Below are 24,874 nucleotides of genomic sequence, written 5' to 3'. Positions count from 1 at the left end.
CTGCAGCACATCAAGTAGTCCGCTAATGATAAAATCACTGATCAGCAGTAGGTCATCAAAACTACACTAAGCAGCCCAGTAAGTGACACATTGCTGGAATCAGGGTCTCTGCTGCTATGCGGTGCTGCTCTCAGATTAGGTGGCAAAAATCCGCTGATACAAGTTGATTGACTATTTTTAGATTAACAAAAAAGACCCAATCTCCAATGTGAAATCAGTAGACAACAGGTCACTATTAAAAGGTTTCATACATGACTTGTAGTAAACCTGTCAGATGAAATAGTGCTGGAAGGTTCACCAAGCATCCTTACCATTCCCTGCCCCAAATTTACTAAGTGTGCCATTAGCACCTCATGACTAAGATTTTAATCCCTTACTGAGCAGGCTAAATTATTCTAATTGACATGTCATGATGTGGCAATAACTGCAATCTTTTAACATATCCCAGTGATTGAGAAAAAAATAAATAAATTGATATGCTACAACAGATTTTTGGAATCTTTAGTGTTCAGTTAACTATACAACTAACCTGGCAGTATGATTACATAGATTAAAAAAAAAAAAAAAAACAAAAAAAAAACAACCACCCAAACACTATACATATTTGATAAGTGGTGACTCAGCAATGGTCTAGTAACTTATTCTATATACAGCAAAGCCATAACATTGCTGTATATAGAAGAAGTCACAGTCTCCTATGAACGCCGGCCACGGGCTGGCCTTCACAGGAATACTGTGATGACAGACAGGGGAGGGGTAATCTGCTGCAGACCCCTGACTGGCATGACAACTCATCAGTGTCCCGCAAACCACATCGCATAAGCGCAGATGAAGGGATAGAGCAATGCATCCCACTGCTGGTGCACGTTAAATGCAGTGGCCAGATTGATAACTGCATTTAACATTTTAACAGAAAACACAAAAACCTGAGCTGAAACAATGTTCAGTAAACATGCAACATTAAGCATGTGAATTGCAGCCTTAAGACTAGAAAAAACCAAGGAGAAAAATTGTATGAAAAATACCCTGAATATAAATAAATAAATTGCAAGTGCTTAATAACAGGGTACTTAGTGTATACATTTTTGCAAAAAGGTAAAAAGCTGTCTCACCTCGTCACGGTGTACCCATCTGAGACAGTCCCTAACCTACTGAAGTTAAAAACATTATCAATACCTGACTTGTGTCATGTCAGAACTCCAATGTGGATGGTGGCAAGTGGTTAGCTGTGTCCCAGATAAAATACACAGCAAAGTGAGACGCAATCAGCTGTTCAGTCTCAGTACTAGGAGGGCTGCACCCCCAACTTGCAACCAAGCAAGAAAACATACAAAAAACACAAAAACCTGAGCTGAAACAATGTTCAGTAAACATGCAACATTAAGCATGTGAAATGTATACAAAAATGTATACACTAAGTACCCTGTTATTAAGCACTTGCAATTTATTTATTTATATTCAGGGTATTTTTCATACAATTTTTCTCCTTGGTTTTTTCTAATTTTAACAGCCCTAGGTGGCGCTCAGCTCCACCCACAGCTGTTAGAGGCACGTCTGAATAAACCAGCCGACATGTGCAGGGAGAGGTGTGGGCTCGGAGTGCGAGCCAGCATTAAAGGCAGGGAAACACCAGACAAGGGGGTTTATCTAATAAAGTTTTATTTGTATTAACCCCTTCAGCCCTCGGGCACTTTCCATTTTTGCGTTTTTGCTCCCCTTCTTCCGAGAGGCGTAACTTTTTTATTTTTAAATCAATCTTGCCATATGAGGGCTTGTTTTTTGCGGGACAAGTTGTACTATTAAATAAAACCATAAGTTTTAACATATAGTGTACTGGAAAAGGGCAAAAAAATTCCAAGTGCGGAAAAATTGCAAAAAAAGTGTGATCGTACAATAGTTTTTGGGATCTTTTATTCACTGTGTTCACTATATGGTAAAACTGAGGTATCTATGTGATGCCTCTGGTGGGTGCGAGTTTGTAGACACCAAACATGTATAGGTTTACTTGTATCTAAGGGGTAAAAAAAAATTCACAAGCTTGTCCAAAAGAAGGGAATTTTGTTACTTACCGTAAATTCCTTTTCTTCTAGCTCCTATTGGGAGACCCAGACGATTGGGTGTATAGCTACTGCCTCCGGAGGCCACACAAAGTATTACACTAAAAAGTGTAAGGCCCCTCCCCTTCTGGCTATACACCCCCAGTGGGATCACTGGCTCACCAGTTTTAGTGCAAAAGCAAGAAGGAGGAAAGCCAATAACTGGTTTAAAACAAATTCACTCCGAAGTAACATCGGAGAACTGAAAACCATTCAACATGAACAACATGTGTACCCGAAAAACCACCAAAAATCCCGAAGGACAACAGGGCGGGTGCTGGGTCTCCCAATAGGAGCTAGAAGAAAAGGAATTTACGGTAAGTAACAAAATTCCCTTCTTCTTCGGCGCTCCATTGGGAGACCCAGACGATTGGGACGTCCAAAAGCTGTCCCTGGGTGGGTAAAGAAAAACCTCATGTTAGAGCTGCAAAGACAGCCCTCCCCTACGGGGAGGCAACTGCCGCCTGCAGGACTCTTCTACCTAGGCTGGCGTCCGCCGAAGCATAGGTATGCACCTGATAATGTTTGGTGAAAGTGTGCAGACTCGACCAGGTAGCTGCCTGGCACACCTGTTGAGCCGTAGCCTGGTGTCGTAATGCCCAGGACGCACCCACGGCTCTGGTAGAATGGGCCTTCGGCCCTGATGGAACCGGAAGCCCAGCAGAACGGTAGGGTTCAAGAATTGGTTCCTTGATCCATCGAGCCAGGGTGGCTTTGGAAGCCTGCGACCCTTTGCGCTGACCAGCGACAAGTATAAAGAGTGCATCCGAGCGGCGCAGGGGCGCCGTGCGGGAAAAGTAGATTCTGAGCGCTCTCATCAGATCCAACAAATGCAAATCCAATTCATATCGATGAACTGGATGAGGACAAAAGGAAGGTAAGGAGATATCCTGACTGAGATGAAAGGGGGATACCACCTTAGGGAGAAACCCCGGAATCAGGCGCAGCACTACCTTGTCTTGGTGAAAAACCAGGAAAAGGGCTTTGGATGACCGCGCTGCTAGCTCGGACACTCTCTGAAGAGATGTGACCGCAACCAAAAAAGGCCACTTTCTGTGACAGTCGAGAAAGTGAAAAAACATCCCTCAGAGGCTCAAAGGGCGGCTCCTGGAGAGCAATTAGTACCCTGTGCAGATCCCATGGGTCTAACGGCCTCTTGTACGGAGGGACAATATGACCAACCCCCTGCAGGAACGTGCGTACCTGAGGAAGTCGTACTATGCGCTTCTGAAAGAATACAGACAGCGCTGGGACTCGTCCGTTAAGAGAGCCGAGCGACAAACCTTTTCCCAAACCAGATTGCAGGAAGGAAGGAAAAGTAGGCAATGCAAATGTCCAGTGAGACACTCCCTGAGCAGAGCGCTAAGATAAGAATATCTTCCACGTCTTGTGGTAGATCTTGGCAGACGCCGGCTTCCTAGCCCGTCTCATGGTGGCAATGACGTCTTGAGATAATCCTGAAGACGCTAGGATCTCGGACTCGATGGCCACACAGTCAGGATCAGGGCCGTAGAATTCAGTGGAAAAAACGGCCCTTAGGACAGTAAGTCTGGCCGGTCTGAGAGTGCCCACGGTTGGCCGACCGTGAGATGCCACAGATCCGGGAACCACGACCTCCTCGGCCAGTCTGGGACGACGAGGATGGCGCGGCGGCAAGCGGAGCTGAGCTTGCGTAGCACTCTGGGCAACAGTGCCAGAGGTAGAAGACATAGGGTAGCTGGAACTGCGACCAATCCTGAACTAGGGCGCCTGCCGCTAGAGCACTTTGCTCGTGAGACCGCGCCATGAAAATCGGGACCTTGTTGTTGTGCCGAGACGCCATTAGGTCGACGTCCGGCATCCCCCAGCGGCTACAGATTTCCTGACACCATTCTGGGTGCAGAGGCCATTCCCCTGCGTCCATACCCAGGCGACTGAGGAAGTCCGCTTCCCAATTTCCTACGCCCGGGATGTGAACTGCGGATATGGTGGATGCTCTGTCCCCCACCCACATCAGAATCCGCCGGATTGCCTGGTAGGCTTGGCGATGCGTGTTCCGCCTTGGTGGGCGATGTCTGCCACCGCTGTGGAATTGTCCGACTGAATTCGGATCTGTTTTCCTTCCAGCCACTGCTGGAAGGCTTGCAGGGCAAGATACACTGCCCAGATTTCCAGAACATTGATCTGAAGGATGGACTCCTCTGAAGAGAGTCCTTGACCGTCTGAGAAGGGAAACGTTCCTGACTAGGGATGTCGACTCCCCAACCCATTGGCAAAGCATGTCCCATTGAAGTGGACGCAGATGAAACTGCGCGAAAGTGACTGCCTCTGCATGAGGCGTCTTAAGGGGTGTGACTGGCCTTGAAGGAGAGACTGCACCCCCGTCTGTAGTGAACGCTGCTTGTCCAGCGGAAGCTTCACTATCGCTGAGGGAGTGTGAAACCCCATGCCCAGATATGTCAGCGATTGGGTCGGTGCCCGATGTAACCTTGAAAAGTTGATGATCCACCCGAAACTCTGGAGAGTCTCCAGCGCCACGTTCAGGCTGTGTCGGCATGCCTCTTGAGAGGGTGCCTTGACAAGTGGATCGTCCCAGTAAGGATCACAGAGTGACCCTGAGAGTGCAGGACTGCTCCCACTGCTGCCCTCAACTTGGTGAAAACCCGTAGGGCTGTCGCCAGACCAAAGGGCAGGGCTACGCACTGAAGATGCTAGTCTTCAATAACGAAAACGTAGCAAACGCTGGTGCTCTGGAGCAATCGGCACGTGGAGATAAGCATCCTGATGTCTATTGATGCTAGGAAATCTCCTTGCGACATTGAGGCAATGACGGAGCGGAGGGTTACATCCGGAACCGCCTGGCCTTCACGTGCTTGGTGAGCAGTTTTAGGTCCAGAACGGAACGGAAAGAGCCACCCCTTTTTTGGCACCCCAATCAGATTGGAGGAAAAAACCGTGTCTTGTTCCTGAAGAGGAACAGGGATTACCACTTATTCTGCCTGCAGAAGAGCATCGGCTCAGTGGGGGGAGGGGGGGGGGGGAAGTTCTGAAGAATCGAGTCGGAGGACGAGAACAGAGCTCTATCCTGTACACGTGAGACAAAATGTCTCTCACCCACCGGTCTGTGACCTGTGGCAGCTAAATGTCGCCAAGCGGGAGATTCTGCCACCAACCGCGGATGCGGAGAGAGAGAGCTGAAAGTCATGAGGAGACCGCCTTGGTAGCGGTTCCTCCTGCTGCCTTCCTTGGGCGTGATTGAGCCCGGCCGGAATCTGAGTCCCTCTGAGCCTTTTGAGCCCTTTTGGACGAGGACAATTGGGACCTGCCCGAGCCTGGGAAGGACCAACCTCGACTGTCCCTCCAGGACAGCATTACTAGGGTAAGTCGCAATGCAGACATTGCGAGGTTAAGGACACCACCTGCGGCACAGATGTACATGTGCTCAAGACCAGCTGCGCAAGCCCAGCTGAAATAGGATAGAGTGCCCATACGGCTGCGAATGCCGGAGCAACCGACACGCTGATAGCTTCACAGACAGATTTCAACCAGAGGTCCATCTGTCTGTCAATGGCATCTTTAAGTGAAGTCCCATCTCCACTGCAACTATGGATCTAGCCGCAAGCCTGGAGATTGGGGGATCCACCTTTGGACCCTGGGTCTAGCGCTTTACCACGTCAGGGGAAAGGGATAACGTGTATCCTTAAAACGTTTGGAGAAAAAGCTTATCTGGTAAGCGTGGTGTTTCTGAACTGCTTCTCTGAAGTCAGCGTGGCCAGAAAAATACGCAATATACGCATGAGTACTGAAAAAGGATTTCTCCTGCTGTGAAGCTGACTCCTCCAATGGGGGAGCTGAGGGAGAAATATCCAACATTCCATTGATGGACGCTATAAGATCATTCACTATGGCGTCACCATCCGGTGTATCCGGATTGAGAGCGGTGTCAGGACCAAAGCCCTGATCAGCTACGTCTGCCTCATCATACAGAGAGTCCTTGCTGGGACCTTGACCAGTGATGAAGCCGTGCCGCACCCAGCGAGCTAGCTTAGGCTGTCTGGGACTGCCGTCCGTGTCAGAGCCTTCACCCTGGAATGCCTGGGACCCCCCCGGAGCACTGATTACGTTCCAAATGAGGGTGGCCAGGGAGCATTAATCAAGATTGCCCATGGCCTGTCTGGACTGCAAAGTCTCTATCCCATGACAATCTATCAGCCGAAACTGCAACTCCGTCCCTGTCCCTGGACAGGGTTCACAGATGGTTCCTTTGGCTACCTCTAGTAGAGACCCCGGCTGACCAAGTGCTACAGGGGAGCTTGCACACAATGGGGGTCAGTGGAACCTGCCGGTGGAACAGTATCACATGCAGGAAAAACAGCATAGGAAGCCTTGTTGCTTTTTTGCTGCTGTATTCAAGCCATCTATGCAATGTATAGCATACAAGCATAAACACTTCAGCACATGCAATACAAGCAGCATAGAAAGCCTGTGCCTTGGCACCCTTGCTTTTTTGCTGCTGTTGTCCAGCCATCTAGGAGAATATAGCCCTGAGTAGCGACCGTACAGTGCAATGTATAGCATACAAGCATAAGTACAAATGAACACTTCAGCACATGCAATACAAGCAGCCTAGAAAACCTGTGCCTTAGCACCCTTGCTTTTTTGCTGCTGTTATCTCGCCATCTAGGAGGGCATATAGCCAAAGATAGCGACCTACAGTGCAGTGTATTGAAAAAGGATTTCTCCTGCTGTGCATACAATCATAAAATACAAATGGACACTTCGGTATTTAGTGGGGTCAGCACTTCAGGTGCTGCTTACCGCCCGCCTATAACGCGGGTGTGTGGTCGCCAGAGCCCTGTGTTGGTTGCCCGGAGCATGTCTCCGTTCCCCAGTTCGGACTGCGTGCAGGAATGGCTGCCGGCGTCCTTCTCCAGCTCGTGTGACGAGGGGCGGGCCGTGGGCGTGCCCCAGACAAGAGCGAGAAAACTGGCGTCCCACTGTGTCCAGTGAAGGGGGCTGGAGAATGCAAAGCAGACTCCAGCCCTCGGCGCTGACTGTCTGTACAGCGTCCCGCCTCTCCCCTGACTGGCAGGGCTGGAGGCGGGAACGAAACGAAAACTAGGCCGCAAAGCCGGGGACTCGAGTAATAAGCGCGGCCGTCCATGTGCACGGCCAGCGCGGAAGTCCCCGGCGCACCACAAGTCCCAGCCGCGCCACAATGTAAAAAACACCCAGCAGCGGCCGGCGCGGCAGTTCCCAATACATAAATTCACTCAGCGAAGCTGCAGTGAATAATAGCACGAGCGCACCGCGCTGTTACCCCCGGCGCACTAACACTCCCAGCAATGCTGGTGTGTGTGTGCGCGCTTGCCCGGGGACACAGAGTACCTTAATGTAGCAGGGCCTGTCCCTGACGATACTCAGCTCCATATCCAGCAGGTTCTCTGGGTCTGTGGATGGAGCCCGGTCTCAGTGCCTGGAGACCTGTAAGATCCCACTTCGCCCAGAGCCCTGAGGGGGGATGGGGAAGGAAAACAGCATGTGGGCTCCAGCCTCCGTACCCGCAATGGGTACCTCAACCTTAACAAACACCCGACAAAAGTGGGGTGAGAAGGGAGCATGCTGGGGGCCCCATATGGGCCCACTTTTCTTCCATCCGACATAGTCAGCAGCTGCTGCTGACTAAAAACAGTGGAGCTATGCGTGGATGTCTGACCTCCTTCGCACAAAGCAGAAAACTGGTGAGCCAGTGATCCCACTGGGGGTGTATAGCCAGAAGGGGAGGGGCCTTACACTTTTTAGTGTAATACTTTGTGTGGCCTCCGGAGGCAGTAGCTATACACCCAATCGTCTGGGTCTCCCAATGGAGCGCCGAAGAAAACATGGCGCACGTTTTGCACCATTTTCCAAAAACCCGTAGCGTTCTCATTTTTCAGGATCTGAGGCTCAGTGATGGCTTATTTTTTGCGTCTCGACCTGACGTTTTTAACGGTACCATTTTTTGCGCAGATACTACGTTTTGATCGCCTGTAATTGCATTTTGCGCAAAATTTGCGGCGACCAAAAAACGTAATTTTGGTGTTTGGAATTTTTTTGCTGCTACGCCGTTTACTGATCAGATTCATTGATTTTATATTTTGATAGATCGGGCATTTCTGAACGTGGCGATACCAAATGTGTGTATTTTTTTAACCCTTTAATTTTCAATGGGGTGAAAGGGGGGCGATTTGAACTTTTAGGTTTTTTTATTTTTTAAAAAACTTTTTTTTTTACTTTTTTTTTATTTTACTAGTCCCCCTAGGGGGCTATAGCGATCAGCAATCCGATCGCTTTGCACTATCTGCAGATCTCAGCTACAGAGCTGAGAACTGCAGATTTGCTGCTTCACTTTCAATGCCGGCTGTATTCCGGCATTGAGAGGAAGTGAGTCATGTTAGCTACAGGCGTCATCACATGACCCTGTGCTACCATGGCAACCGCCGAAAGTCACGTGATCATGTCACGTGACTTCCGGTGGGGGCGGGGTAAGTTGACTGTCATGGCGGCGCCCATATAAATATCGCTGCCAGATTTTGGCAGCGAAATGTAAGGGGTTAATGGCCGCGGGTGGAAGCGATTCCACCCGCGGCTAGCAGGCACACATGTCAGCTGTTGATAACAGCTGATGTGCGCGGATCGCGGCCGCCTGCCGGCGGCAGGGCTTACCGGCACACGATCCATGACGTACCCAGTACGTCATGGGTCGTTAAGGGGTTAATGGTTGATGATTTGAACATTATATTGACTCACTTGCATAGACCTTTTAGAAAAATCAGACAAAAATAGCCCTGAAACCTGATCCTAGGCCCGTGATTGCATAAGGTGCGTGCTACATATATAATTTACTCACATTAGCGCAATTGTAAAAAAATTGATATGTGGAGGGAAATTTTGCTGGCACATACCCACTGACACCATACCAAGTGCCCACTCGCACAGGGAAGACCGGAGAATGGTGATAGGCACTGTATGATGCACACTAACATTCAGTCTGAGAAGAAAAGTCTGCATACTTCCATATTATTTTGGGACCATTCTCTCACCTTACTCAGTTTCCCAGCCTGATCTTCTAGCACAATTACGTCCTCTTCCATCTTTTTCAGTTTTGCCTCTACAGTGACTTTCTCCAATTGAAGTTTCTGTCTGGCAGCTTCTTCCTCTTCCAGTTGTTCCTCTAGCTCCTACAGAAGGTAACACTTGTATGTCAGGCCAAGGCTATATTTTCAGGAGTGTTGGGAGGGGGGGGAAATGGGACACACAGTGATGCAATAATCCTCTGTTAGAACGGATGCAGTGGCAATCCATTGCAAACAATGTTGTGCAGAAAGCTTTTCTCTGTTTTTACATAAAAATAAATTCAGGTGAAAGTTTTTTTAAAAAACAACTGAAGGTCTATGAAAAACGGATTTGTTAGCTAAAAGTTTAATTTGCAAATTTTTTGATTACTGGATCAGGTTCAAATGAAAGATAAATGGCAATTTGTTAAGATTAGTTTTCCATAGATTCAAAATGTAAAAAAAAAAAAAAAAAAAAAAAAAAAATAAAAACCAGCTTAGGCTACGTTCACACAGTTTTTTCTATCAGGCACAATCCGTAAGAAAACGGATGTAACGGATCCGGCGCCGGTTCAGTTTTATCCCCATTGAATTGTATTAACGCCAGATTGTGCCAGATGGCCTTGCGTTGCATCCAGCTTTTGACGGATCCGGCATAATTACTCTATGCGGTGACCGGATGTAACGTCTCATTAAACTTTTTTTCTCTGATAAAAAAAAAAAAAAACGTATCGCGCCGGATGTGACGTGATTTACAATGGAAGCCTATGGACGCCCAATCCGGCAAAAAATGGATGCGGCCGCCGGATCAGTTTTTTTTAATCTGAGCATGCTCCAATTGAAGAAAAAAAAAAAAAAAAGGAACAGACGCATCCATTTTTGCATATTCTGCGCCGGATCCGTTGCATTAGGCACACGCCGGATTGTGCCTGATGCCAAAAAACTGATGTGTGAACGTAGCCTAAATCAGTTACTTAAAAACTGACATAAGTCAGCTTTATACACAAAACTGCAAAGGCCACACATGTTAGTCTAATGTTGGCTGAACCCGGTAGTTTCGGCTGACATTGTCAGGGGGATACTTCAATCGCACATGACCGATTTTGAAGTGCCAATTACAATGTTCTCCAGGATATAAGCCATTCACTTGCATGTCAGCAGCTTCCTCTGAAAACACACAAGCACTTGGCCAAGTGAGCCCTCCAGTGTATGGTAGAGTCGTCTGAGATGGCTGTTGGCCAAACAATTGACAGAAGCATTGTTTAGCTGATAGCCATTTAATGTTTATAGAAAGGCTTTCCTACCATTATGCATAACACTGTCTTTCTACATATTGTCATCTTATGTACAGTGTTCTTTAACTAAGGGATGCAAAATAAACAAACCTTATGTCTGTAGGTGTTTAGAATGGAAATACGAAAAAAAAAAAAAAAAAGATCAAAATGGTTTAGTACATTGTCCCAACATGTCCATGTTCATCAGATGGCTTCACATCTGCCATGTGACCTGTCACATGATGGGTAACTTAGGTGTGCCACTGATCGCACGCACTGTTTGACCGCAGGCATGACCCATCTATATAATGGCAAGCTTAACCATAAGGATCACCGCAGTTTTGACCAAGTCTCAGGCACTGAGTCTCAGGTCACCCTACCCCATCAGGTCCTTTAGAGTCATATGCACATGGTCCACATGTATGCTTTAGCATAATTTGTTCAGGGCTTTTTGGTTTCCTCTTTAGATTCATGTCTGATTCTACCTAAATTCACGCCTATACTAAATTTTGAGTTTACAACTTAAATTTCTCGTAATGCTCTGATATAAGGCTATGCTTTACCAAGGACTGGTCCGGCAAGCGTGTTCTCACCAACTTTTACATGAGCTGGTGAGTGTGCTCGGGAGTTGGGAACCTCAAGTTTGGTATATGGCACAGCAAGCTATAGTTGAGAAGAAAGTATTGCTGCAAAGACTGACCCAGTGCATAACATTTCACAAGATGACTATACTTCACATTACTTCACCGAATACAGATTCTACCCACAAATTGTGACTTTTGAAAATGATCAGTCCAGATGCAGAAAGCAGCAGATTTGTCTGGGGAGAGTATGAGTTGCATATTTTCGTGTGCACCATTTATGAAATAGAAATTAAAGACTTTGGCAAAAGAAGAACAAAGCTGAAATTACAAGACTCAAAAATAGTGTGCTCTTGACATGAACATATATTGAGGTTAACCAGGCAGATAACTAGACAAAGTACATTTAATCAGCTGACTTTGTGCCATAAAGAAGCACTTTCTAGTGTTATTTTTGTATGGTCAAGATTATGTCTGATCCAAATATCAAATATATATCTTTTAGTCGGTACGACATGAACTTGCCCCAATATTGTGTTGCATTTTCTTCTTTTCTGTCTGCAAAATCTGGCATCGTTCCTCCTCCTCCTCCACCCGAGACTCCAAGTCATGTAAGATCTCTTCCAATTCTTGCTTCTTAGCTGCTAATCGAGCTCTCATTTCTTCAGCTTCTGCACAGAGTTCAGTTTCAGCTTGCAATTGTTCCTGCAGTTGCATTTTCTCTTGCTGAAGCTGAATATAGAAACAAAAATGCAACTTCAAAGTTAAAAAGATCAATAGAAAATACTTATAGACTTCCAAAGGCAGATGCAAATGCAAGTCAGGAGTAGAACATTAAAAAGTTAGTATCAAAAAAAAAAAAAAAAAAAAAAAAAGGTATACACATACACACCGTGGTAGCTACTAGTTATGCGCAAACACTACCATGCTCAGAACTAACCAGCAGTCTGACAAGCTTGAATCCTGTACAGAATATAATGGAAGTCCATGAGGAACACGAGTATTTTTCCAGGAACCCTTCCAGGAAAATGCTAGAGTTCCCCATTGCCTTCCATTATACTCTGTACATGATTTGCGCCCATCCAAGCATACAACTGCTTGTTATGAGTATCGAGCACCCAAGCAGGATCGTGCTCGCTCATCACTAGTAGATACAATACAGAAAGCTTAAAGCACCACTCCGTTTTTTTTTTTTTTTTTTAAATTTCCAGCGCTGCAGTGGCGCTTTAAATGCCCTGTGCCCCAGTATTCTACTCACCTGCTGTCACCTTCATCCTTTTTCGACACTGCTCTAGTCCCAAGGCACCATCTTGTGCCTGTAACTGACCCGACTTCAGAAGTTACAATACAAATGCCAAATGTAACTGAGCCAGAGCAAGGCTGTGAGATGTACGGATTTATGACCTCCAGTGGGCTCCATGAAACACTGGAGATGCCAGGAGGTCACAAAGCGCTGGAGACCGATGAAGACAGCGACAGGAGAGAATAAGACAGTGGGCAGGGGATTTGCGTGTAAAGCAACACTCCTGGGCTGAAATTTAAGCAAACAAAAAAAAAAAAAACAAAACACTGGTGTGGTGCATTAAAAACAAAAAAAAAAAAAAATGGGAAGAGGTTTTTTTACTATGGAATATGAAATTCTATAAAGACAGTCACCTGAATCTGAAAATGCTCCATCTCAGAAACTTTCTGGTCAGAAAAAGTTTGCAGCTCTTTCACTTTTTGAAGTTCCACTTCCTTTGCGTGCAATTCCTCATCAAACCTGTTTGCTTGTAAAAGTGGTTTGACCTGGACACAACGATATACAATAAACAAACCAGATAATCGTAACACAGATAAAGGAGAGGACACTAGTGCACTTTTTTTTGTAGGATTTATGACCAATATTCTAATGATCAGGCATAATTGGCTTTTGGAAGTAGGTTTCCAGGATAGAATACATGCATAGTTTACCATCAAAAGGTTCATTAGTATCAATACTGTAGGCATTTTAAGTAATTTATTCCACTGGGTTACTAGGAGTAACACCAATAGCAGTACTAAATAACCTAGGAAAAAGTAATCAGGCATGTGAAACAGCTGGAGCCAGTTACACAACCTGCTAATCTCTCTTTATATTCACGGATGGATTGAATAAAGACTTGTTTTCTCTCTCATTTAGTGATAGTCACATTTTATTCATTTCATACTGTATTGCAAAGTCTTCCATAGCTGCCAGCAGCTGTTTTTTCACAATAAGGCTATGTGCGCAATTCATGCAGTTACGCTGCGCTTTGTAGCGCAGCGTAACTGCATGCGTCCTGCGTCCCCTGCACAGTCTATGGAGATTGTGCAGGGGCCGTGCGCACGTGGCATATTAGAACGCAGCGATTTGGCTGCTGCCCGAATTGCTGCGTTTTAAGAAGTGACATGTCACTTCCGTGCGCTTTGCCGGCAGCCCTTGCTCTTTCTATGGCAGGAGCTGCAGGCAGAGCGCACGTTCTCGCCAGCACCATGCGCTTCAGAACGGAGCTTTTCAGCTGCGCTCTGAAGCGCACCTTTTAGGTGCCGTGCAGAGCGCACACGTGCGCACATAGCCTAAGGCTTCTTTTTATGAAGAAGCTGGCACCCAAGGATGATTTACCAATACACCATGAACAAAATAGAGAGGGTGGGGGATGGATGAATAGGTCACAATGCACTTTAAACCGTAAAAAAAAAACAAAAACAACTCAAACAAGATCCCACCTTTGTGAACAACCTCCACCACTGCCAGTTCCTTAGTTTTAGGTAAGCTGCACAATTCCTTTGAATCACTTTCATTGCAGTAAGCTGCTGCTGACGCTTGGCAAAAGCTCTGAAAATAGGGAAGGTGTAAGTTATGAAACTATTGTAACACCACACAATTAAAGAGCATGTGCATTTATCACTAGTCAATTTCTTCCACAAAGCTCATCATTGCCTTCAGACTGTGGTACTTAATGGTTTGAGGGTCCTTTATGATGAAGGTGGGATTGCATCAAGCTAAACGTAAAGAACTTAGATCTTCCATTTATCCGCAGGATCTTATTGGTGGGTTCTGTATGTTGAGAAGAGAGCCTCAAAGACACACTGCTGTCAGTGGGAATGTCAAATTATACACCCACAAACCATTTACAAGTGTGGTTTTTAACAACTTCATGCCATGAACATTATCCAATTTTTCCTTCGTTCTTTCAAGAGCCATAACTTTATTTTGCTTATTTATTGTTGGACAAGTTGTACTTTTAAATAAAACCAGTTTGAGTATGTGGATAATAAAAACAAAAAAAAACAACAAAAGAACAAAACAAAAACCACTTTTTACCAAAGTAACGTTTCATTGGAAAACAATTTTACATTTACTCAGGCGCTTCACAGAATTGTGTGGCATTGCGTAGAGTGTAAAAATTGCTCACTATTAGCCAAATGAATTTTGCAAGATTGTATAGTATCCAAAATTGGGTACCGTATTTTTCGGACCATAAGACGCACTTTTTTCCCCCCAAATGTTGGGGGAAAGTGGGGGGTGCGTCTTATGGTCTGACTATAGGGCTACGGCCGGGAATGTGGGTGCTGCGGTGGAGCGGGCAATCGGGGGCACGGGCAGGCTGCAGCAGCGCCTGCCGTGACCACGTGGGCCCGCTCATTACATATGCACGCCCATCCTCCCGCCCATCATCTCTCAGCGAAACCGGCGCTGACAGGTGGGCGGGGTGATGGGCGGCTGGGTGCGCGCATAACAGCCGGACGTGATCACCCCTGGCAACTACAGCCTGGAGTGATCATAAGCGGCTGTATTCACTGCCCTCCGTGCATCATTATCAGCGCGGGGAGAAGTGAATCAGTGTACTCACCCATCACCGCGTGTGGAGCAGTCCCCCTGCAGCATTGCGCGATGTCTTCCTGTCTGTGCCGGTCAGCTGATCTGGACACTAGCGGCGCGCTCAGCGATGACATCGCTGTGCGCACCACTAGTGTCCACCAGCTCAGCTGACCGGCACAGACAGGAAGACATCGATTCGCGATGCTGCAGACAACGGTGACGGCTCCACACACGGTGACGGCTCCACACAGCGGCGCTGCAGCTGAGACAGATCGGTGCTTCAGGGAGTGAGGAAAGGAGAGTATAAAAGTTTCTTTTTTTTCTGTGCCACAGGCCATATACAAGGATGGGGGTATATCATGAGCAGGATGGATGGGGGGGTATATCATGAGCAGGATGGATGGGGGGGGTATATCATGAGCAGGATTGATGGGGGGGTATATCATGAGCAGGATGGATGGGGGGGTATATCATGAGCAGGATGGATGGGGGGGTATATCATGAGCAGGATGGATGGGGGGGTACATCATGAGCAGGATGGATGGGGGGGTATATCATGAGCAGGATGGATGGGGGGGTATATCATGAGCAGGATGGATGGGGGGGTACATCATGAGCAGGATGGATGGGGGGGTACATCATGAGCAGGATGGATGGGGGGGTATATCATGAGCAGGATGGATGGGGGTATATCATGAGCAGGATGGATGGGGGGTATATCATGAGCAGGATGGATGGGGGTATATCATGAGCAGGATGGATGGGGGGTATATCATGAGCAGGATGGATGGGGGGTATATCATGAGCAGGATGGATGGGGGGTATATCATGAGCAGGATGGATGGGGGGTATATCATGAGCAGGATGGATGGGGGGGTATATCATGAGCAGGATGGATGGGGGGGTATATCATGAGCAGGATGGATGGGGGGGTATATCATGAGCAGGATGGATGGGGGGGTATATCATGAGCAGGATGGATGGGGGGGTATATCATGAGCAGGATGGATGGGGGGGTATATCATGAGCAGGATGGATGGGGGGGTATATCATGAGCAGGATGGATGGGGGGTATATCATGAGCAGGATGGATGGGGGGGTATATCATGAGCAGGATGGATGGGGGGGTATATCATGAGCAGGATGGATGGGGGGGTATATCATGAGCAGGATGGATGGGGGGTATATCATGAGCAGGATGGATGGGGGGTATATCATGAGCAGGATGGATGGGGGGTATATCATGAGCAGAATAGATGGGTGGTATATCATGAGCAGAATAGATGGGTGGTATATTATGAGCAGGATGGATGGGGTTATATTATGAGCAGGATGGATGGGGGTATATTATGAGCAGGATGGATGGGGGTATATCAAGAGCAGGATGGATGGGGGTATATCATGTGAGCAGGATGGATGGGGGTATATCATGAGCAGGATGGATGGGGGTATATCATGAGCAGGATGGATGGGGGGTATATCATGAGCAGGATGGATGGGGGTATATCATGAGCAGGATGGATGGGGGTATATCATGAGCAGGATGGATGGGGGTATATCATGAGCAGGATGGATGGGGGTATATCATGAGCAGGATGGATGGGGGTATATCATGAGCAGGATGGATGGGGGTATATCATGAGCAGGATGGATGGGGGTATATCATGAGCAGGATGGATGGGGGTATATCAAGAGCAGGATGGATGGGGGTATATTATGAGCAGGATGGATGGGGGTATATCAAGAGCAGGATGGATGGGGGTATATTATGAGCAGGATGGATGGGGGTATATTATGAGCAGGATGGATGGGGGTATATCATGAGCAGGATGGATGGGGGTATATTATGAGCAGGATGGATGGGGGTATATCATGAGCAGGATGGATGGGGGTATATCATGAGCAGGATGGATGGGGGGTATATCATGAGCAGGATGGATGGGGGGTATATCATGAGCAGGATGGATGGGGGGTATATCATGAGCAGGATGGATGGGGGTATATCATGAGCAGGATAGATGGGTGGTATATTATGAGCAGGATGGATGGGGTTATATTATGAGCAGGATGGATGGGGTTATATTATGAGCAGGATGGATGGGGGTATATCAAGAGCAGGATGGATGGGGGTATATCATGAGCAGGATGGATGGGGGTATATCAAGAGCAGGATGGATGGGGGTATATCATGAGCAGGATGGATGGGGGGTATATCATGAGCAGGATGGATGGGGGGTATATCATGAGCAGGATGGATGGGGGTATATCATGAGCAGGATGGATGGGGGTATATCATGAGCAGGATGGATGGGGGTATATTATGAGCAGGATGGATGGGGGTATATCATGAGCAGGATGGATGGGGGGTATATCATGAGCAGGATGGATGGGGGTATATCAAGAGCAGGATGGATGGGGGTATATCATGAGCAGGATGGATGGGGGGTATATCATGAGCAGGATGGATGGGGGGTATATCATGAGCAGGATGGATGGGGGTATATCATGAGCAGGATGGATGGGGGTATATCATGAGCAGGATGGATGGGGGTATATCAAGAGCAGGATGGATGGGGGTATATCATGAGCAGGATGGATGGGGGTATATCATGAGCAGGATGGATGGGGGGTATATTATGAGCAGGATGGATGGGGGTATATCATGAGCAGGATGGATGGGGGTATATCATGAGCAGGATGGATGGGGGGTATTTCATGAGCAGGATGGATGGGGGGTATATCATGAGCAGGATGGATGGGGGTATATCATCAGCAGGATGGATGGGGGTATATTATGAGCAGGATGGATGGGGGGGTATATTATGAGCAGGATGGATGGTGGGGTATATTATGAGCAGGATGGGGGTATATGAGCAGGATCATATACAAGGCAGGAGGATCCTTACCAGAATGGGGTACCTTAGTAGAGAATTTGGGGACATTACCCCCATAACAGTGTCAGCAGCAGATCCTCGCCCCATAACTGTGTCATGACCATATTTTTTGGTTAAAATTTTATTTTCCTATTTTCCTCCTCTAAAATCAGGGTACGTCTTATGGTCAGGTGCGTCTTATAGTCCGAAAAATACGGTAACTTAAGGGTTTCTGCTGTTTTATCTTGTCAGGTGCTCTTCAAAATGTGACATGGCATCTAATCTATTCCAGCCTAAATGGCGTTGCAAATTGCAAATAATGCTCCTTTGCTTTCGAGCCTTGCCACGTGTCTAAACATTTTCCCATACATTTGGGGCATTGTTGTACTTGGGAGAAATTGCACAACAAGAATTGTATGGTCCATTTTCTACGGTTCACTTGTAAAAATGAAAAATTTGGGGCTAAAGCAAAATGTGGGAAAAATTGATTTTTTTCATTCATGGTTCATTATAAAATTTTGTGAAGCACCTGTGGGTTCAAGGTGCTCACCACACCTCTATAAATTCCTTGAGGTATGTAGTTTCCAAAATTGGGTCACTTTGGGGAAATTCCACCAATTAGACACATCAGGAGCTCTGCAAATGCGACTTTGTGCCCAAAAACAATTCCAGACAATTTTGCACTTCAAAAAGTCAAATGGCGCTTCTTCCCTTTCGAGCCCTGTTGTGTGTGCAGTAGTTCTCCACCACATATGGGGTATCTGTTTACTCGGGAAGATTGTACAACAAATTGTACCAAAATATTTTCTCCTGTTACTCTTGTGAAAACGTAAAATTGGGGCTAAAGCTAATTTGTTGCAAAATGTAATTTCTTCCACATTGCTTTAATTCCTGTGAAGCACTTAAATGGTTAATAAACTAAAATGTGGATTTTAGCACTTAGAGGGGTTCAGTTTTTAAAATTGTATAACTTGGGTATTTTCTGTCACATAGGCCCTTAACTCAGTTTAAATGTGGCCAGGCTCTGACAGAAAAGGGTTAATTTCATAGTGCTTTATAGACATTGCTGAGGGACCTGAACGTTCCCTTTATAAAGACATTTGTTACATTACCTTTTTAATTTGCTAACCATATTATAGGACTTAGTCACCCCATGCGGACACTTGAAACGTGTTAAACTACCAAATCTGACAAAATGGCCGTAATTTGTCAATGGAATAATAGTTTAGGACAAAATTTTCTCCCCTCCCGCATGTAAATTGGGGTAATTGACAAAAAAAAAACAAAAAAAAAAAACAAAACTACAACTGGAACACCAGATTCTAAGCACTACCTAAAATACAGACATAAGCCAAAAACCAGGATATGCAAAGGCTCTAGAACAAAATAAAATCCTACAAACATTTATGCTATAATTCGTATATGAACTGAGTAACATGAAACCCCCTTTCTACCATTACGCCATATGTAAGCTATAAGGCTACATGCGCACGCTGCATCTTTTTGTGTTCCCAAACTGCAGCCAAAACTGCACATTTGTCAGAGAGCCTGGAAATGTCAAAAAATGCTTGTAATTGTAGGTGTTTTCGGTGCGTTTTTCACTACATGCGTTTTTGCTGCGTTTTTGTGACAAATGTTGACAAAAACGCAGGAAGAATGAACATGCTGCATTTTTTTGTCACAAACTTTTGACAAATAAAACGTTGACAAACTGCAATGTGCGCATAGCAAATCTGACTTCTCATAGATTTTGATGGGAAGTCAAATGTCAGAAAGTTCTAACAAAACTGCAGCCAAAAACGCAGCAAAAAACGCAGCAAAAAACGCAGCGTGCGCATGTAGCCTAAGAACTGACCAGCCTATACTAAGTGAGTGCCCTTACTTTCTTGCAATGTAGCCTCTGCACCAAGCTTGGAAACCAATAATTATATCTGTAATTTTAAGGTCACGTTCTTCTTCCAGATGAGCAAGCACTCCAGCTCTGAAGAACACTTTGCTTTGTCCAATACGGTAAAGGTTTGAATCTAGCTCCAGGGCTTTGATCTGTAAAACACAAACAAGATTATGTTAGTGCCAGAACCCCTCCAGCTGCCTCCAGTGCAAGATAGATGTTAGCGATTGCGACTAGTGGTAGCTGTCACTGCAGATCCAATCCTATTCATTCACTAGCAGACCGCTGCCAGCACAAAGTACAGGCATATTTGTGGGGGGTGTCCAGTGTGGGACCACAACGGATCTGAAATTTGTTGTCACAGATACCACACGCAATCCATTCTAATCTTTGGTGTTATTCACATGTCTGTTTTTAAACAGACAGAGTGTGCGTGCAAAACACACGTCAGATTATTTACAGTGTCATGGATAAGGGCTAATAACGTATTTTCCGGCATATAAGACGACTTTGACCCCTGAAAATCTTCTCAAAAGTCGGGGGGGGGGGGGGGGGGGTGGTATTAAACGCCTGGTGTCATCACTTTACACAAAAAAAACAACAAAAAAAACAAACACCTGTCCTCTGTGCCCACGCTGCCTCCAGCTGGTTCTTGCAGACCGCAGGCACACAGACCCCTCCAGGATAGAGTCCATGCACTCTGCATTCTGAGCAGCCGCTGCAGGATGTCATCATGGCTTTACTACAGTTGAATACTTTACAGCGCCGCAAAGCATTCAACTGCAGTAGAGCGCTGACAGTAGCGGCATGTGATAAATTGTCATACATTATTTGAGGTTGCATTTCATTCAAACTCCTTTAAAAAGCAATGACTGACATTGGACATTATGAGTAAACGTCAATTCGCACATTATAATGTGCTATATCCATCAAGGATTAAAACCATCACTATGTATAACACACACTGAGTCATGGTAAAAGATTCAAGGAACCATTTCACCCTGGTTTATCAGAAGTTCCCTTCCTCTCCACCAGTCATATATACAACATGTCTGCTGAGAAGGGAAAAGAGGTATTCCCTGAGCAAAGGCAATATATAGGAATGGAATCATACCTCCCAAATGTCCCAGATTCAGCGGGACTGTCCCGATATGAGTGCTCTGCCCCGCAGTCCCGCTGCTCACAGCTCTTGTCCCGACTCCTCCTCAGTGCAGTGAATAAGAATAAATTATCTCTGTTCAGTGCATAAATTAAATTCTCATCTGTTCTGAGACTAACTCATGAACTTGTGAGCTCTTTGTCCATAGGCAGCAACTCTATCATTGAGCCATTGCCTGTAATGAGAGGCATAGGAGGATTTGCTAATCTTGACCTCTGCAAGAAGCCAGAAGCAGATTATTCACCTACATAGATAGATATATGTTGTCCATGTAGGTGAAGGAAAAAGTCAGATTTATTACTATAAAACGAATATCAAGAAATGGGAAAAAAATTAAAATACAAAGAAGGGAATTTTGTTACTTACCGTAAATTCCTTTTCTTCTAGCTCTTATTGGGAGACCCAGACGATTGGGGTATAGCTACTGCCCTCCGGAGGCCACACAAAGCACTACACTAAAAAGTGCAAGGCCCCTCCCCTTCTGGCTATACCCCCCCGTGGTATCACGGGTTCTCCAGTTTTAGTGCCAAAGCAAGAAGGAGGAAGCCAATAACTGGTTTAAACAAATTAACTCCGAATAACGTCGGAGAACTGAAAAACCGTTCAACATGAACAACATGTGTACCCGCAAACAACAAAAAAATCCCGAAGGACAACAGGGCGGGTGCTGGGTCTCCCAATAAGAGCTAGAAGAAAAGGAATTTACGGTAAGTAACAAAATTCCCTTCTTCTTCAGCGCTCTATTGGGAGACCCAGACGATTGGGACGTCCAAAAGCTGTCCCTGGGTGGGTAAAGAGATACCTCATGTTAGAGCTGCAAAGACAGCCCTCCCCTACGGGGGTGTCACTGCCACCTGCAGGACTCTTCTACCTAAGCTGGCATCCGCCGAAGCATAGGTATGCACCTGATAATGCTTGGTGAAAGTGTGCAGACTCGACCAGGTAGCTGCCTGGCACACTTGTTGAGCCGAAGCCTGGTGTCGTAATGCCCAGGACGCACCCACGGCTCTGGTTGAGTGGGCTTTTAGCCCTGAAGGAACCGGAAGCCCCGCAGAACGGTAAGCCTCTAGAATTGGTTCTTTGATCCATCGAGCCAGGGTGGCTTTAGAAGCCTGCAACCCCTTGCGCGGACCAGCGACAAGGACAAAAAGTGCATCGGAACGGCGCATGGGCGCCGTGCGGGAAATGTAGATTCTGAGTGCTCTCACCAGATCTAGCAAACGTAAGTCCTTTTCATACCGGTGAACCGGATGAGGACAAAAGGAAGGCAAGGATATATCCTGATTAAGATGAAACGAGGATACGACCTTAGGGAGAAACTCCGGAATGGGGCGCAGCACTACCTTGTCCTGGTGGAACACCAGGAAGGGAGCCTTGGATGACAGAGCTGCCAGCTCCGACACTCGCCGAAGCGATGTGATCGCAACAAGAAACGCCACTTTCTGTGACAGGCGAGAAAAGGAAACTTCCTTCAGAGGCTCGAAAGGCGGCTTCTGGAGAGCAACTAGTACCCTGTTCAGATCCCATGGATCTAACGGCCGCCTGTACGGGGGCACAATATGACAGACCCCCTGCAGGAACGTGCGCACCTTAGGAAGACGTGCTAGACGCTTCTGAAAAAACACGGATAGTGCCGAGACTTGCCCTTTAAGGGAGCTGAGCGACAAGCCCTTTTCCAACCCCGATTGCAGGAAGGAAAGAAAGGTAGGCAATGCAAATGGCCAAGGGGATACTCTCTGTGCAGAGCACCAGGATAAGAAAATCTTCCACGTTCTGTGGTAGATCTTAGCAGACGTTGACTTCCTAGCTTGTCTCATTGTGGCTACGACTCCTTGAGATAATCCTGCGGACGCTAGGATCCAGGACTCAATGGCCACACAGTCAGGTTCAGGGCCGCAGAATTCTGATGGAAAAACGGCCCTTGGGACAGTAAGTCTGGTCGGTCTGGCAGTGACCACGGTCGACCGACCGTGAGATGCCACAGATCCGGATACCACGATCTCCTCGGCCAGTCTGGGGCGACGAGTATGACGCGGCTGCAATCGGATCTGATCTTGCGTAACACTCTGGGCAAGAGTGCCAGAGGTGGGAAGACGTATGGGAGCCGAAACTGCGACCAATCTTGAACTAATGCGTCTGCCGCCAGAGCTCTTTGATCGCGCGACCTCGCCATGAATGCCGGAACCTTGTTGTTGTGCCGGGACGCCATTAGGTCGACGTCCGGCACTCCCCATCGGCGACAGATTTCCTGAAACACGTCCGGGTGAAGGGACCACTCCCCTGCGTCCATGCCCTGGCGACTGAGGAAGTCTGCTTCCCAATTTTCTACGCCTGGGATGTGAACCGCGGATATGGTGGAGGCTGTGTCCTCCACCCACATTAGAATGCGCCGGACTTCTTGGAATGCTTGCCGACTGCGCGTCCCTCCTTGGTGATTGATGTATGCCACCGCTGTGGAGTTGTCCGACTGGATTCAGATCTGCTTTCCTTCCAGCCACTGTTGGAAGGCCAGTAGGGCAAGATACACTGCCCTGATTTCCAGAACATTGATCTGAAGGGTGGACTCCTGCGGAGTCCACGTCCCCTGGGCCCTGTGGTGGAGAAACACTGCTCCCCACCCTGACAGACTCGCATCTGTCGTGACCACTGCCCAGGATGGGGGCAGGAAGGATCTTCCCTGAGACAATGAGGTGGGAAGGAGCCACCATTGTAGAGAGTCCTTGGCCGTCTGGGAAAGAGAGACTTTCCTGTCCAGGGACGTTGACTTCCCGTCCCATTGGCGGAGAATGTCCCATTGAAGTGGGCGCAGATGAAACTGCGCAAAGGGAACTGCTTCCATGGCTGCCACCATCTTCCCGAGGAAGTGCATGAGGACCGTAAGGGGTGCGACTGGCCTTGAAGGAGGGATTGCACCCCTGTCTGTAGGGACCGCTGCTTGTTCAGCGGAAGCTTCACTCTCGCTGCTCGAGTATGAAACTCCATGCCAAGATACGTTAGCGACTGTGACGGTGACAGATTCGACTTTGGAAAGTTGATGATCCATCCGAACGTCTGTAGAGTCTCCAGCGTAGCATGTAGACTGAGTTGGCATGCCTCTTGAGAGGGTGCCTTGACAAGTAGATCGTCTAGGTAAGGGATCACCGAGTGTCCCTGAGAGTGCAAGACTGCTACCACCGCCGCCATGACCTTGGTGAAGACCCGGGGGGCTGTCGCCAGACCGAATGGCAGAGCTACGAACTGAAGATGGTCGTTTCCTATCACAAAACGTAGAAAACGTTGATGTTCTGTAGCAATTGGCACGTGGAGATAAGCATCTTTGATGTCTATTGAGGCAAGGAAGTCTCCTTGAGACATTGAGGCAACGACAGAGCGGAGGGTTTCCATCCGGAACCGTCTGGCGTGCACATGTTTGTTGAGCAGCTTTAGATCCAGAACAGGACGGAACGAGCCGTCCTTTTTTGGAACCACAAAGAGATTGGAGTAAAACCCTCGCCCTTGTTCCTGAGGCGGTACAGGAACCACTACTCCTTCCGCTCTTAGGGAGTCCACCGCCTGCAGCAGGGCATCTGCTCGGTCTGGATGTGGGGAGGTTCTGAAGAACCGAGCTGGAGGACGAGAACTGAACTCGATTCTGTACCCGCGAGACAAAATGTTTGTCACCCACCGGTCTTTGACCTGTGACGTCCAAATGTCGGAAAAGCGGGAGAGCCTGCCCCCAACCGGAGATGCGGAGGGGGGGGGGGCTGGAAGTCATGAGGTAGCCGCTTTGGAAGCGGTTCCTCCATTTGCTTTCTTGGGGCGTGCGTGAGCCCGCCAGGAATCTGAGACTCTTTGCGTCCTCTGAGTCCCTTTGGACGAGGAGAATTGTGTCTTGCCCGAACCTCGAAAGGACTGAAACCTCTGCTGCCATTTTTTCTGCTGAGGTTTGCTTGATCTGGGCTGGGGTAAGGAAGAGTCTTTACCCTTGGACTGTTTAATGATGTCAGCCAATGGCTCGCCAAACAGTCTATCTCTAGATAAGGGCAAGCTGGTTAAACATTTTTTGGAACCAGCATCTGCTTTCCAGTCCTTTAACCACAAGGCTCTGCGCAAAACTACCGAATT

General features: G+C 47.2%; 1 protein-coding gene across 1 annotated transcript in view; it reads right to left on the bottom strand.

The window, feature by feature from the left end:
• Positions 1-24,874, bottom strand: part of MYH9 (myosin heavy chain 9) — a 329,257-nt gene that overhangs the window by 106,013 nt on the left and 198,370 nt on the right. Inside the window, exons 19-23 of the mRNA XM_075321969.1 lie at positions 19,603-19,763; positions 13,752-13,860; positions 12,681-12,812; positions 11,550-11,756; positions 9,158-9,295 (exon numbers count right to left, since the gene is read on the bottom strand). Coding sequence (XP_075178084.1) covers positions 9,158-9,295; positions 11,550-11,756; positions 12,681-12,812; positions 13,752-13,860; positions 19,603-19,763 — 747 coding nt within the window. The remainder of the gene's footprint in view (positions 1-9,157; positions 9,296-11,549; positions 11,757-12,680; positions 12,813-13,751; positions 13,861-19,602; positions 19,764-24,874) is intronic.

The sequence above is a fragment of the Anomaloglossus baeobatrachus genome, chromosome 8 (assembly GCF_048569485.1).
Source record: "Anomaloglossus baeobatrachus isolate aAnoBae1 chromosome 8, aAnoBae1.hap1, whole genome shotgun sequence".
NCBI classification, from domain to species: Eukaryota; Metazoa; Chordata; class Amphibia; order Anura; family Aromobatidae; genus Anomaloglossus; species Anomaloglossus baeobatrachus.
Note: the sequence above shows the minus strand (reverse complement) of the source record. Positions and strands in the feature narration are given on the sequence as shown.